General features: G+C 40.6%; 1 protein-coding gene across 5 annotated transcripts in view; it reads right to left on the bottom strand.

The window, feature by feature from the left end:
* The window catches only part of KIF16B (kinesin family member 16B), a 282073-nt gene that overhangs the window by 124091 nt on the left and 142812 nt on the right, over window positions 1-15170 (bottom strand). For all 5 annotated transcript variants that reach the window (XM_047744532.1, XM_047744534.1, XM_047744535.1 and 2 more), the window contains exon 15: window positions 13529-13666. In XM_047744532.1, the coding sequence (XP_047600488.1) occupies window positions 13529-13666 (138 nt within the window). The remainder of the gene's footprint in view (window positions 1-13528; window positions 13667-15170) is intronic.

Genomic DNA, 15170 nt, shown 5'->3' with positions numbered 1-15170 from the left:
CAATCACATTCAGTGTGTTAATTATATTTAATCCAATTCTTTCTTTTCCTTTTAATCAAATGCCTAGCCATGCAGGTTGAAAATTGCTAAAATATGTTAATGGAAAAAGAGAATGGGATTTCAGAGACATATTTCATATCATATTAAATCACTGAAAATAATCTTGCCACCCATGTATTTGCATGAAATATACATAAAAATCCCTGTAAGAGTTATAAAAGAAAACAAAACTACCTATGACCATTCCTTGTTTCCATTTAAATAAGGTGCACAAACTGCCTGGCATATAAGAAGAGGTTCTGTTAAGGCTGGCTTCTATTTCATTAGATTCTTTTACTCAACAAACCCAGTGACTTAAAACATTTGCTTCATTTTTACCTTATGCTGCTGTTAATTCCTTCATTCATTCAACAAGCACCTCAAGAACCAGACCACATGCTACAGAGTCATACACATGCCTTGCCCTTGTAGGAGGGAGAGGTGAATAATAAAAAAAAAAAAAAAACAAACAAAACTCCACAATCAGATGCAAAGCTACAACTGAAGGAAAGATCCCCTGCCCAGTGCTCAAAGAGCCCATAAGAAGACTGATTATAGCAGAGATTAGGGACAGAGGCCCTGAGGGAGGTGGGAAGTGGAGCCCAAGACAAGCTCTGAGGATGAAGCAGGGGGAGCGAGGGAGTACGAGATGTAAAGGTCCTCCGGCAGTTAAAGATGACAGCAGTGGTGGTGGTGGTGAAGCTGAGAGCCTAGAAGACAGTTAAATGCTTACAGCAGAGGAAACAGGGAAGAACAGTACACATGATGAAGCTTAAGGGAACAGACTACATAGACTTTTTCAAGATACAGTGAAGCAACTTTTATTTCATGTCACTTCAGAGGAAGACAGTGAAGGGCTTTGTGCAACAGCATTACATGATTAGAGGAGATTAGAGGAGAGTTTGGGCAGAAAGTTCATTCCTTCAACTGTTTAAAGAAGGAACCAAAGAAGGCAGGAAAGGATGAAGATAAACAAGGTAGGAGGCAAGTGCAAGTGTCTAGGTCAAAGGCGACAGTGGTTCAGCACTGGACTGGAGAGGAGGGAAGGAGAAAAACAAACAAGTCAGGAAGACATTTGGGGACAGGATTAAGAGGACTCCATGATAGGCTACATATGGGGACAAGGGAGGTGAAGGAGATGCTCCTGGGTTTTGGCTTTGAATAACTAGTTGGACAGGGCACTGTTCACACAGATTGAGAACACTGGAAAAGGACCATCATTGGGGTGGGAAAGAAATCGCAAGCTTGATTTTACACATAATAAATCTGAGATGCTTTTGGCAGGTGGAAATATGAAGCTCTAGAAGAAAAACTTGGGACATCTATCAATCTCTCGGTCTGTCTACCAACTTACCTACAGACCTATTTACTCTCAAATACATATAAATACATATAAAACATAAATGTACATATAAAATACAAATATATATAAAACATATATACACACATGAACATACGTAAGTATACATAGCTACCTAACACCTGTGTGTAAGGATGAGACCCAGAGCGTGTGCCTTGCCCCAAACTTTTGATGTGGCCAAGAGCAAACTATGCTTAACCTCTCCAGAATTCAGTTCCTTTTCTAGTCATCAAACTGGATACTTTCTAAGGCTCCTTCCAGATCTTAAACTCTCTTTAACTATGAACTACTCCTTGATCTGAGGTTAACATGATTAATCACAGCAGATGGACTTTTCTGATGCACTTAGTTTGTAATTTTTGGAGCATATCTAAGCCTCCTTGAAATATATGACAGCTTCTCTGAGATTGCCTCAGAGCCCGTTAAATACCACAAGGTAGACAAATTCCAGATGGTCTTTAAAGGAAATGACATTGTAAAAGGGGACACAGAGGCACTTGTTAACAAACCACCCCCCCGCAAAAGTCACTTAAATCTCCGTGAATGAAACCACTGAATGCTGATTTCATAGGAGATTTTCTGCTTCAGTATTTCAGTACACTGAAAATGAAACTAAACATGTAAACATTTCTAGGGATTTCCAAGGAATATAGTGACAAAAATCATTAATGTCACTATTAATTACCCTCCTAAATTTTATGTGAGATTTTCTAATTCTGCTAACTGCACAAGTAAATCAACTCTTTTTTTCCTATTAAATGCTGTCATATGAATATTTCTGAGGTGACAGTGTACAAATTAATTAATTCCGGGTTATAATTAACGGAAACCTATAAGAAAACTGTATTCCCAAAAGTGAATGGTCCAATGTGATATGAGTCTAGAGGCTGGAAAATACAGGGCCTTGTGACATTCTGCTTCAAGCTCCAAATTCTGAATTTAATCACTTTGGAAAGCCCCGCCCCACCCCCATACACACAGACAGGCTATAACACACTATTAAAGCATGCCTGCTGAGAGAGGTTTTCATTTTGGGTATAATCACCAGAAAAGCGAAGCTCTGCCTGGGAACATAATTTTCTAGAATGGTACTGAGATGTAGGTTGGGGTGAAGCAGGATGCGTGAAGTTCTTTTTTTTTTTTTATCTTTTTTTTTAAGATATTATTTATTTATTTGACAGACAGAGATCACAAGTAGGCAGAGAGGCAGGCAGAGAGAGAGGAGGAAGCAGGCTCCCCACGGAGCAGAGAGCCCAACGTGGGGCTTGATCCCAGGACCCTGGGATCATGACCTAAGCCAAAGGCAGAGGCTTTAACCCACTGAGCCACCCAGGCACCCAGGATGGGTGAAGTTCTTAAAATGTGCTTATATGGGATAATTTTCCTTTGGATTTAAAACATCTGCAAAATATTTGTATTAAAATAAGCTATGATGATGGCACCACTGGGGGACCTGATAAAGAGAAGGACTAATTTCCACTAATACATGCCAGACCTTGAGAACACATTACTTAATATGCTCGAAGGCCTTGGACTCTTATGACATTGGTGTTATTATTTCAGACACCTGACTTATAGTAATTCTTCTCTAACTCAAAATGGCTTTGGGCAGAGAGATGGGGAAGATTAAGATCTGACATGGTACTTGTGGTAAGAAAATTTCATATGAATACTAATGAATTCAAACAGGACACATGGCTTGGGGTTCACAGCTGGCTTGGAAGAGTGACAGGCACTCAGCATCAAGGGTAGCTGACGTCAGTGTCAAAGCACGCCCTCAGGTCCTCTGCTGGTGTTTGTGAAAGATATAAATACACATACCTGCCCAAAAAGCCCAGTCCCCTCCCTTTCAGCATTTGTAATTCAAATATGGATTTACAATTTCCTGTTTTAGATAAATCACTTAAACTCTTGTTTACTCTTGGTAAAGTAAAAATTGCAAACCTGGATTGTGAGACTCTGGAAAAGAAAAGTAAATCGATTTTCAGTCTTTGTTATTGAGGTTTCCAGCCAAATAATCCATCAAGAATTATTTGCCCAAATGTGTGCACGTGCTGAACCTGGAGCTGTGTAAAATCCCAAGATGCTCTAGTCCCATCCCCCAATAAATGTTTAGATATGTGTGGGGGCGGGGGTGGCGTACATGGGAATGGAATTTTTTTCTTCTGAAAGTCTTGGGGGAAATACAAAAAGAATATATGGAACAAGTCTCCTCCTTCTGAAGGAAAATGCAGAAAGTATATGAAATAAGTAGAGGGTGATTCCAGACAGTAGAACATAAGATGACAAATTCTAAGGTACTAAATGGAAGGCATTATACTAAGTGGTCAAGCTATTAGTAACTTTACTTTGTTTCATATTCTTTGTTACCAACAACTCCACTTATTCTGTTAGTAACAAGCTCAACTATTCAGTTCTAGCCTCCTACACACTCCAAGCTGTCAATATTTTCTTGTTCCTTCCAAAACAGTTCTTCCAAAACATTTCCCTTCTTTCTAAGCAATAATGGTCTCTTACCTCCGTTTGTCCCTTTTTGTTACTGCCCATCTCCAAGCTCCCTTGGGCTACATACACCCTGCACCATCCTTCACTTCAGCAACCACATTGTGCACCTACCGCACAGTGTCTAGTCTGTGGTTCCCAGGCCCTACTACACACCCGCTATGAATGACTCAGCAGCCCTGGCCCCCACTGCCCCGTCGACCTCACCTACTTTCCAGGCTTCAGACATTTCTTCACTATGCACTTTGGTCAAGCATGTCTACGTCTTCTTCTATGTCTTCTTCACCACAGGCCATTATGACAGATACCTCATCCACTTCAGAATTCAGCTTTGGGTAAGTTTCTCCTTTTTTGGCAGTCTACAGCACCTCAGCAGAGGGGTTTCAGTTCTGCACCAGATGGAATAAGCACTCCCTGCCCTCTCTCTCCCACTGGAAGCCACTATAGTTTGGAGAGAATGCAGGCTGCCGCTGGTTGAGGGCCCTGAGTAGCCGGCAGGCTGAAGAAGACAGGGATCTGAAGCACTGGTCGGGGCAAGGGGAATTTACCACTTGCCCCCTCCAGTGTTCCCCAGCTTAGCTGGGAGAAATCGAAAAGCTGACATCAGCACAAATGAGAACTCCAGGAGATGCCTTCTAGTGAAGGTTGGAAGAGGAGCGAGAGGGTTCCCTGACAGCAACATAGTGGGGGGTGGTGGGGGGATGCCTAAACTTACAAGGAAGGGGAAAATCTCTCTCCAATTAGAGGGTGGGGCAAACCCTTGTTGCTTCTTCCTCTCTCTGCCCTCTCACTTCCTGGTCCCACACTTGGGCACAAGAGCAGGAAGAACATGAAACATGAAAGAGGACTAGACAGGTCCAGATTTCTAGTCAGATGACAGAAAAGGAAAGACTCTTCAGTGCTGACACAGAAGGAGAAGTTGAGGAAATCAACCTCACAGAATTGTTTATGAATTGACCCACTTAGATTTGACCCTCAACAGCACACAAAGACTTTAAGAACTGACCTAAGATACAGACCACTGCTCGGGTCCCCGACTGACTCTTGGGTAGCGCACACACGGGGCAGACCAGAATAGCACCACAAAGCCTTTGAAAACTGAACTGGCACTGAAGCTAGAACCACAGCCCACAGAGGCTAATTCTAATTTACAGTGAATCCAACCAGGTCCACTGTCTGCTAAAACAAAACAAAGCAAAATCAATGTTTCCCAGAGGTTTTCAACAGGACTCAGAGTCTCATAACAAAATATCAGAAATGTCTAGGATGTAATCTAGTATTACTCAACATATGAAGAACTGGGAAAATCTCGATGTGCATGGCAAAAAAAAAAAAAATCAAGAGATGTTATGTGGAGATCACAGAGATATTAGACATATTTGATAAAGATGTTAAATCAGCTATTATAAAAATATTCAAATGCAGAATAATCTTGAAAGGTAAAATGTTATAACCAAGAAATAAAGGATATAAAGAACAATCGATTATTACGACTAAAAAATACAACAAGCAAAATTGGATGGGCTCAGTAGAAGGGTGGAGAGGATGGAGAAAGAGTCCATAAACTTGAAGACAGACCAAATGAAGTGACCTAATCTGAAAAGCAAAAAGAAAAAAGTTTACCAAAGGGTAAAAATAAGTAAAGAGAGCCTCAGGGACCTGTGGAAACAATACTGAAATACTTAACAGTCATATAACTGGAGCCCCAGAACAAGAGAAGGAAGAATACAGAGCAGAACAAAATATTTAAACAAAGAATGGCTGAAAAATTCCCAAATCTGGAGAAAGACATGAACCTACAGATTCAAGAAAATCCAAAGAAAGATCCAAAATGGGTAAACACCAAGAAACCCATGCAAAGGCACAGTGTCAAGCCTCCCTATGGGATGTGAAGTTGAAAGTTTTAACGTCTAAAAAGGAACAGAGAGATTATGAAAAATAGATGTGATGACTCTAACAAGAGAAGATGAAGCAAATAAGAGAAGAAGAGTTTAAAGAGACTGACATTTGGATGTTGTATACACCGACATCTGAGCACCAAAAAACCACCTTCAGTGTGATTGGTTTGGGTGAGCGGATCTCACATTAAATATTCATCAGCATCACCCGTACGACTCGTGAAAAACTGAAGTGAGGGAAAAATCTAATGATCTCGAGGGCTTATAAGCAAGTAGAGGTGAGTTCAATGGGAGGCCAGCCACCGATATCTGCTGGCTGCCTGTAGTGTTCAAAAGGACTCTTGTTCATTACATACCTTGGCTAAACTGTTGGAAGATCCATTTCCCTTGCTAGTTCCACTAAAATTCTTTTTTTAATTTGCCACTGAACAACTCACAGCAGCCCTAAAGCAAATGAAAATTTTATCAAAGCCTCCTCAGCTCCACTCCCCAGACAGTCACCTGTTCCCTCTTTCTGAGTGCTTGAATAGATGCAAATATATTTTGGCACTGAAGCATAACACATTCAGATGCACCTAGGTGTAAAGTCCCCAGATGCAGTTTTTGCAGCATGTATAAAAGGAAAGATGAACATTCAACGGCTCTGACAAACCCGCAGACGACCAAGGGAGTCCACGGATATGAATGGGAAAACTGATTACCTCGTTCAAAAACTACCAGCTGTAAAATAACAATTTACGGGAAAAGGACAAAAATAAGAATAATTAACATGAGAGAATAGGTCCTCAAATTGCACAGAAAATGCTCAACTATTTTTGAATTGTAACTCACTTGAGTTTTGCACCGTTTCATATTAAGCATATGGGGAGTGGAGGGAAAGACGACGATGAAGAAGAAAAATCCAAGGTCTAAAACTTTACCAAGAACAGCTCAAGACCTATGGCCTTAAACACCTCGGTCAAATTCATGCTTTCTTCTCTAGCAATTGCCTCTCTTTCTACCAAATCACACTATGGGATTATTCTATGAAATCACTCAGTGCAATCATTCTATGGCACCGTGGGAGTAAGGGAAGCCAAGCGCCAGAGAACGTGGCAACTGAAGAGCACGGGCAGGCGCAGGGCTACGACAGCCACACACGGTTTCTGGAAGAACTCAGAGAATAGGAGGAGAGAAGCTTCATACACCAGGCTTACAGCAACATGTGTTATAGAAGTCATTACAGTTCATTCTCTCAGTACTGGTAAAGGCTTTTTATTTTCCTGATGTTATCATATGGAAACACTCCTGTAATTTAAGGCAGGGGAAGTACTGCTCATGCAATCTGAAAGAAGTAAGGCTGTTCACAGATGCAGGTAAAAAAAATTTCCCTGTGATGGTGAAAATCTTCTAAATGTAGGTAAATCTCCTATTAGCTGACATTCACAAGTATCTTAAGCGATCTAGATAAGGAAGTGGTAATTACTACCTGTGCTTTTTAATGGGACAGCCTAACTAACACATTTCCAAACAAAGTAATTTGCTAATGAAAAGAGATGTTTAAATACCAAATATCAGCAAATACTGGAAACTGGCAGGGAAAAGACAGGAAGCTGTTGGTAGCACAGGGTAAACCCAGAATCCAGTCAAATGCAGAGTTACTACAGTCAGATCAGTGTGATTTGGGTTAACATTCATCTGGATTCTCTGTTCTTGATACTTTTCCTTAAACCACTTCATGGGCAAAAGCCAAGGTCATTTTTGGAGTATGAATATACTGCCATGCTTAATTCTGTTTCCCAATTATTACTATATTTTAATGAAGTCCATATTCTTCTCTTTTTCACGTGGTCTTGTTTTTTATGTTAAAAAATCAAATCTTACATTTGATTAATCTGTCATTTAAGCATCCAAAACTCTTTTTTTTTTTAAGATTTTATTTATTTATTTGACAGAGAGAAATCACAAGTAGGCAGAGAGGCAGGCAGAGAGAGAGGAGGAAGCAGGCTCCCCGCTGAGCAGAAAGCCCGATGTGGGGCTCGAACCCACGACCTGGGATCATGACCTGAGCCGAAGGCAGCGGCTTAACCCACTGAGCCACCCAGGCGCCCCAAGCATCCAAAACTCTTAATTTCACCTCCGGTCATGATCTCAGGGTCGTGGGATCAAGACCCACATCAGGCTCTGCACTGAGCAGAGGATTAGACATGTTCTTTACTTACTGAGCATAGAGCCTGCTTAAGACTGTCTGTCTGGGGCACGTGGGTGGCTCAGTGGGTTAAGCCTCTGCCTTCGGGTCAGGTTGTGATCTCAGGGTCCTGGGATCGAGTCCCGCATCAGGCTCTCTGCTTGGCAGGGAGCCTGCTTCCTCCAATCTCTCTCTCTCTGCCTGCCTCTCTGCCTACTTGTGATCTCTCTTTGGCAAATAAATAAATAAAATCTTTAAAGAAAAAAAAAAGACAGTCTGTCTGTATGTCTCTCTCTCTCTCTCTCTCTCCTCCCCTCTACATCCCCCTCACCTGTTCATACGTTATTACTCTAAAAATAAAATTAAAAAAAATCTTATAACTATAGCTGAAAATTGTTTTGTAGTCTGCCTGATCAAAAACTCCCCCTTCTTCTCCAGAGGTTAACACCATTCCAAAGTAGGTATGTATTAGTGCCATTCACCTCTTTTTATTTTTATTACATATTTTCATAACCAAAATCAATACTTTTGTATACTTTGTGCTTTTAAAACATGTTCCAGTTCTCATTTTAATAATCCTCAAAAATTAAGAATTGTTGGGGCCTCTGGGTGCTTAGCCAGTTAAGCATACAAATCTTGATTTTGACTCATGTTTTGATTTCAGGGTTGTGAGACTGAACCCTGCGTTAGGCTCTGTGCTCAGCAGGGAGTCTGCTTAAGATTCTCCCCATCTCCCTCTGTCTCTGCCCCTAACCCTCAGGTGTGCACACACACTGTCTCTCTCTCTCTAAAGAAATGTTAAGTGGAGAAGTCTAACCCCTAATTTTTGAAGGATTAGACATGTTCTTTACTTGCTGGAATCTTCTAGTCTTAAAGTATGTGCATTTTTAAAAAAGGTATTGTCTTGCTTTTTTCATGTAATTTCTTGAAACACAAAGTCATCTTGCATTTCACTACCCTAAGGCTTGTTAATGACATTTTTACGCGGTACATAGGTGTTTTAAGACTTTGGAACATAGCATTTTTATGTCTGTAGCACAGCAGAGCACCAGAGGAACTCAAGCCAAAATCATGGCACCATGGTAATAAAGCAATTAAGATAGCCCAAGGAAAAGAAAATTTTGACCATTAACCTTAAATGTCAATTAGCACTACTACTTTCTTAGGACAACTCAAAAATTTCATTTCAGTCATCACTAACCTAAACAAGCATACTTTTTAAATGGACTTTCAGTTAAGATAAAAAATTAAGATAAAAAAACACTTAATAAAAATACCATACAGGAGATACATTTATTATTTACCTACTGTGCTTCAATCCACAAGAGAATTAGAGACATAATCATAGCTACATAAGCAGATGACAATGGAATAATACACAAATTCTTTGAACTAAATAAACAAGCTAATAATCTTTTCTTTTTCGTGGGGGGGGGGGGACGGTAAGGGACAAAGGGTAGAGAAGATAATCCCAATATTAAATAGTAAGTTCTAGGCAGTTCCCCTGTTAAACAGTAAGGGCTCTAAAAGTTCTTTTTTCAGTGTGTTGTTTGGAACTTGAGACTGATTTTCTCCCAGAAACACCATTACACATAAAAGTTAGCTTCCAGGCGGATCCAGAGGAGACTGTTTAACCCATGAATGGCAGAAGCGGCGGTCATGGTCATCCCCTCAGCCTTCTCAGCGGCCAGGACTATGGATGGTGTGAGCTCCAGAAGCTCCAGACTGTCGTGGGTAGAGCAGGGAAAGCACAGGAGGAAACAGGTGGAGGGCCAGGCAACAAAGCTGGGTGGACCCAGCAGAGCACTGACCTTTGTGGGCTATCTGGCATTCACGCATGGCTTAGCTAATCAATGCCCCCAATTATAATCCCAACCATAACCCATTCTCTATCCCTTCCTCTGTGGGGCTCCACAGACACCCCAGGCTGCACTTGAGGTATCTGTGGGAACAATGCCCAAGACACAGAAGTCCTAGAGTGAGGTCTCTGAATAGGCTGAGCCTCACTTTCCCTGTATGGTTTTAAACTGATATTCCTAAGGGCTCTCAAAAAATCTTCAATACTATTCCCAAAATAGATTATTACAGAATGAAAAGATTTTTCCTCCCCATTTTTGACCAGTTAAAGTATACAGCTATGGGGAGAACTTTGTATGTGTGAATAAACACAGTTCAATAAGAACACATATTAAAAACTTCCAAAGTTTCACTGGAAGAAATTGATGAAAATTCAAATAAAAGAAGAGATGTATCAAATAAATAGAAATCCCAAGATGGAAATGTATTTGTTATAATGTGAACAAATCACATGAAATTAAAACCCAACTTTTGAAAAGATATGTTAACATAAAAATAAAAAGATTCTAAAAATTTCTTTGAAAAAAAATAATAGGCATGGATAACAAAAAAAACACACAGATAAGAATATAAATAAAAGCATATTATAATACAACAAGCATTAAAATTGTGTGATACTGGTACAAAAGCAGAAAAACAGAGCACTGGAACAAAGTGGAAAGTCAAGAAATAGACATGATGCTATGTCTCAGTGTTCATTTCTGATAAAGTAAGTTTCTTGAAAAGAGAGGTCAATATAGGATAGGGTAAAGTTCTAATAAATGATAGGCCAATATGGAAAAAAACTAAATTAGGTCAACCCCAGATGGAGTAAACAATTAAATCTTTCAAAATGAATTCCAAAGTTCTACCCATACCTTAACAAAGATACTGAAAATCAGTACAAGCCCCTCATAACAACACAGAGTGATCATAATAAGGTCAACCTTCCCTGCGTACAGAGATCTTTACTGGACACGTCTCTCACCTCCCCTGCTGCCTAGAGAATGGCAGCAGGACCTCCACCTGAGGTCCTAAGAGGAAACGAACAGGTGGTCTGGTCTGTGTGTTCACAAGCAGAGACGACCACTGCAAAGTCCTATATACTGACCTCCTGTCTACCACTCAACTCAATTACAGTCACTATCTGGGCTCTTACCATGACTATTACTCTGCTGTCTGGCAAGAACCAGCTACTCCCATCCCATACTGACAAGAGTCCTTGTCTGGGTTGCAAAAATGCAGAAAAAAAAAAAAAATGCTTTGGTAACCGTCATTGGGCACTCACTGTGTCCCTGGTTTGGGCTACTCACCTGGTACTACTGAACTCTGACATTCCTGGCCAGCTCCAGGGCACTTAAATGTCTCCCAAGTTCAACTTACCCTAAGACTAAAACATACTAAGAGTACAAGAACAAGTAGAGATCAGTGAGTGTGTGGATGAGTCGGTGGTGAGTGCATAGGTGGTGTTTTTGTTTTTTTTTTATAATGTCTTCAATGGATTCTATACTCCTCCTAAAAAATGTGATCATCCTGGTCCAAGTTACATGCCCTTCATTCTGAGATAACTCCTTGCAACTAATTCTGCCCATGACTTTGCTAGCACCAATGAACTATATGCTTTCCATCTGTCCAGTTTCCTCCATCTGTCCAATTTCTATGTCACAGCAGATACATTATGGTATATAACCATGAAAAACTGTTATTATAGAGATTATATATAATATACCAAGAAAGGCCTCAAGATATGTCAACTTCTTTCTTTCCTTCCTTCTTACATGATTCAGTATAAAAGCCATTAGGCAGGGTTGAGCAAAGCAGGCATGAGCAAGGGAATGGGAGGAAAGAGTGAGGACACTGTTGGCCCAGCATGAGATATCACAGCCTGAGCAGAAAGAAGAGGGTCCCTGAATGAGGAGGGGACAGAAGTGACAGAATACTGGTTACATAATGGAAGTCAGGTTCATCACTAGCAGAAAACAGAGCTACGAATAGGAAAAAGGAAAAAACTAGAAAGAATGCATTGGGTTGGAATTAGAGGTACTGGTATGAACACCTGGTAAGCAATATAGGTACTGAAATACTGAAATTGATACAGACATAAATATAGTTGTATGTGTTATAGATACACACAGAGACCCACACTTTCCCTAACTCTGTTGGCCAACAGGACCTGGGAACAGGAACACTACAACAGCCAGGAGCACACCAAGTGCTTAGATCTTAGTTTCTAAATCCCACTCTCCACTGAAATGAACCAAGGCTCCTTGGAAAACTGGCTGATCCCAGGAAAGAATGAAGATAAGCCTGGAATATCCTATTGTATCAGAAAGTCAGGAAGGGCTCACAGATGATCGGGACAAGCCATAGGGACACAGAAATGAGCTTAGAGGGACTCCCATTCACCAGATCTGGGACAATTTGGGTATCAAAATAAATAATGATGGAACTAGACCAAAACCTACCAAGCAATATAGCAAGCCACGTGACCCTCTTGATTTAAATAAATAAATGGCAAGAAGAGAAAGCTCTTTCTTACAGTAAAAATCCAACTAATAAATGTAGAAGGAAGAAAAATTATCGATTGGCAACCATCTGAATAGTAATTAAACCAGACACCAAGAACCCTCAAAATCCGTGGATTCTAAAACCAGTGGGTGAAAGTATGATAAAGAATGGAATGTTTATGATGTCAATATCCTTCCCAATATCTTTCTTAATAAAAAGGAGATCCTAAAGGAGAGCTTCACAGTGAAGAAGACTGGCAAGCTCCATTTCAATCAAATGACCAAAGTGAGTAACTACTCAGTAATGATGTGAGAAAAACAGGGCATCACTTCTCTGATATTCCTGTCAAGAATGCACAGTATTAAGCGTCACCTTGAGGAAGCATTGGACAGATGCTACGTTTATGCAGAGGGACATTCTATAATATATTTGACCTGCCAAAGTCCTAAAAGTCAGAGAAAAGCAAAGGGACTCTTCCAGACTGAAAGAGACAAGAAGGGTGTGGCAATCAAATACAACATATGCCAGACTGAATCCTGGACCCACACCGGACATTGCTGGACAAAGGACGACAACTCAAAGGGTGTCTGAGAATCAGATGGCAGGAATATACCGGGGTTATTTTCTTAGTTTGGATGCTTATATTGTAATTACAAAGGAGAATGCTACTGTTTAAGGGAAATGAACACAGACGTATTCAGGGGTGGCACAGCACTGTGTTAGCAATCTACTTTCAAATGCTTTTGAAATTAAAAAGTTCCTTGTACCACACCTGCAGATTTTCTATAAAACTGAAATTAATTTCAAAAGAATAAGAAAAGACATGATACCAGATCCTGTATGTATGTTATAATTACAGCTATTCACAAAAGAATATAAATGGGGTAATAAATAAAGTTATTAACATCAGGCACAGTATTAAGGTTTTTGCATTTAAAGGTGCTTTTTTAACTTAAAAAAAATCCTTTCAAGTCATATTTCTGTAACAGTGGTAACTTTTAAGACAACTATGTACACGTTTAATTCAACAAGACAACTGGAATTAGAAAGAAGTCCCCCAGCAAAACAGAAAACAGCATAATGAAGCAAACAGTCTTCATCTTTTTTATAACTGATCAGCAATTTATTTCAAGATGCACAAGTGCCCCCATTACATAGCCAACTCGTTCTAGAGCAATGACATATGCACAGAACTCTGAAAACCAAAAAACCAGATACCTTGATTTAGGTGTGTGGCCTCCATGATCTGAACACCATTCACGGAGCACTGAGACCCGCTCAGGGGTATCAGAGTCACCGTTCCCCCAACATTTTCAAAGATGCAGTGCTCACTCTCCAAGTCGAGGCCATGAAGAACTAAGTTGGAAAGACATAAAAGAAAGAGGATGTTTTCTTTGTCATCTAGTGCAATGATTCCCAACCTTTATGTATTTCTCCATAATTGAATAATCTTCCCCTTCCATGTAAATATTGTGAAGTGAACATTTACATTCGGTGAGAAAAGTGAATTTCAAGAGTTCGTGACATCAACTGACAGAACTGAAGGTATCCTCTGAAGGTTACCTCAAAGAGTCTGGACATCACCTGTGTAAGGAAATAAGTTCTCACATGTTAATTTATCTCATCTTCAGAGAGAAAATAGTTGAGTAATTTGTCTTCTTGAAAATCACTGTGTCACTCAGATGCTGAATAAATTTTCCCCACCAGCCACCCAAAGGTCACAGTAAGACAGAAATAACAAAAGAGCCCCGTGGGTCAAGGACTTGTTATAACTTGCACACTTACAGATACTGCACTCTAGGAGCAGAAACCAAAGGTGACCTTGGCCTGGCATGGATCTTGGCAGGCCCAAGGAAGCCTCCAAGCTGTGCTGGGATGCACACTGCCACAGCCTGTGCCAAATCTGAGAGCACGTGACCTCCACTGACCTCTCAGAGCACGAGGGTGCTAACGTGTACCTAATCTAGTAGGACTATTCTGAGTTATTCTCGCTTGCTGAGTGACCAGACACGGATATGAATGCCTGTTCAAATAAACCTACACGATTTTAGGCACAGCTCTTGGCCAGCTTCTCAGAAGCACAAATCCAGTAGTTCCCGCTGCTCCCCACAGAGCTGTACTACTGAACTTTTCTGTGCACAGAAAACATGTTTTCTTATTTACAGCAACCCCAAAGGTCAAAAGCATGACTTAACCATCAGAAGAAGAGGCCTAACACCTAGTTCTACTCAAGTACAGCTGAAGCCGAGGACTTCTGGGACCTGGTTTTGCAGCAAACAGTGCAGCATGTAGAACTATGCTAGCTTTGGCTTGATGAATAGCTTACACTTGGCAGGAGAGCAAGTCGAATGCCAGCAATTCTAGAAACAGCTGAGAGGACAGAATTCTTCCCCTGCCAATGCCCACCTTCTCACACACACACACACACACCACCCACCACCATTGCAGTGGTCCCTAAGTTATGCTTTCAAAGCCTAACAAGACCTCACCCTGCTCCAGGGTTGAATCAGGAGTCATCTGTGTGCCTCAGCAAAGACTTTCGGGAAACCCAAAAGTCACACCTCCATACGTGTGCATGTGTGTATTCCTACTCCCCATCACCATTATACAGCGAAGTGTCTACATCCTTCCCATGAAGGCATCTGATACCTTTTATCTGTGTTTGTTGGCATATTTCCATCACTATCCCACCACAATTTAAATTACTCTTTGAAGTTGTGACAGAATACAGAATATATATGGGGGGGATGTGTAGTTCTACTTAATTCATTAAATTAATTATTGTGTGTCACTTGTTTGAATTGAGTTCAAAATTACAGAAATGCACATACTGATCAATACTGTATTTGAGAAAGAGGTT

This window comes from Lutra lutra, chromosome 9 (genome assembly GCF_902655055.1).
Source record: "Lutra lutra chromosome 9, mLutLut1.2, whole genome shotgun sequence".
Taxonomy (NCBI): Eukaryota; Metazoa; Chordata; class Mammalia; order Carnivora; family Mustelidae; genus Lutra; species Lutra lutra.
Note: the sequence above shows the minus strand (reverse complement) of the source record. Positions and strands in the feature narration are given on the sequence as shown.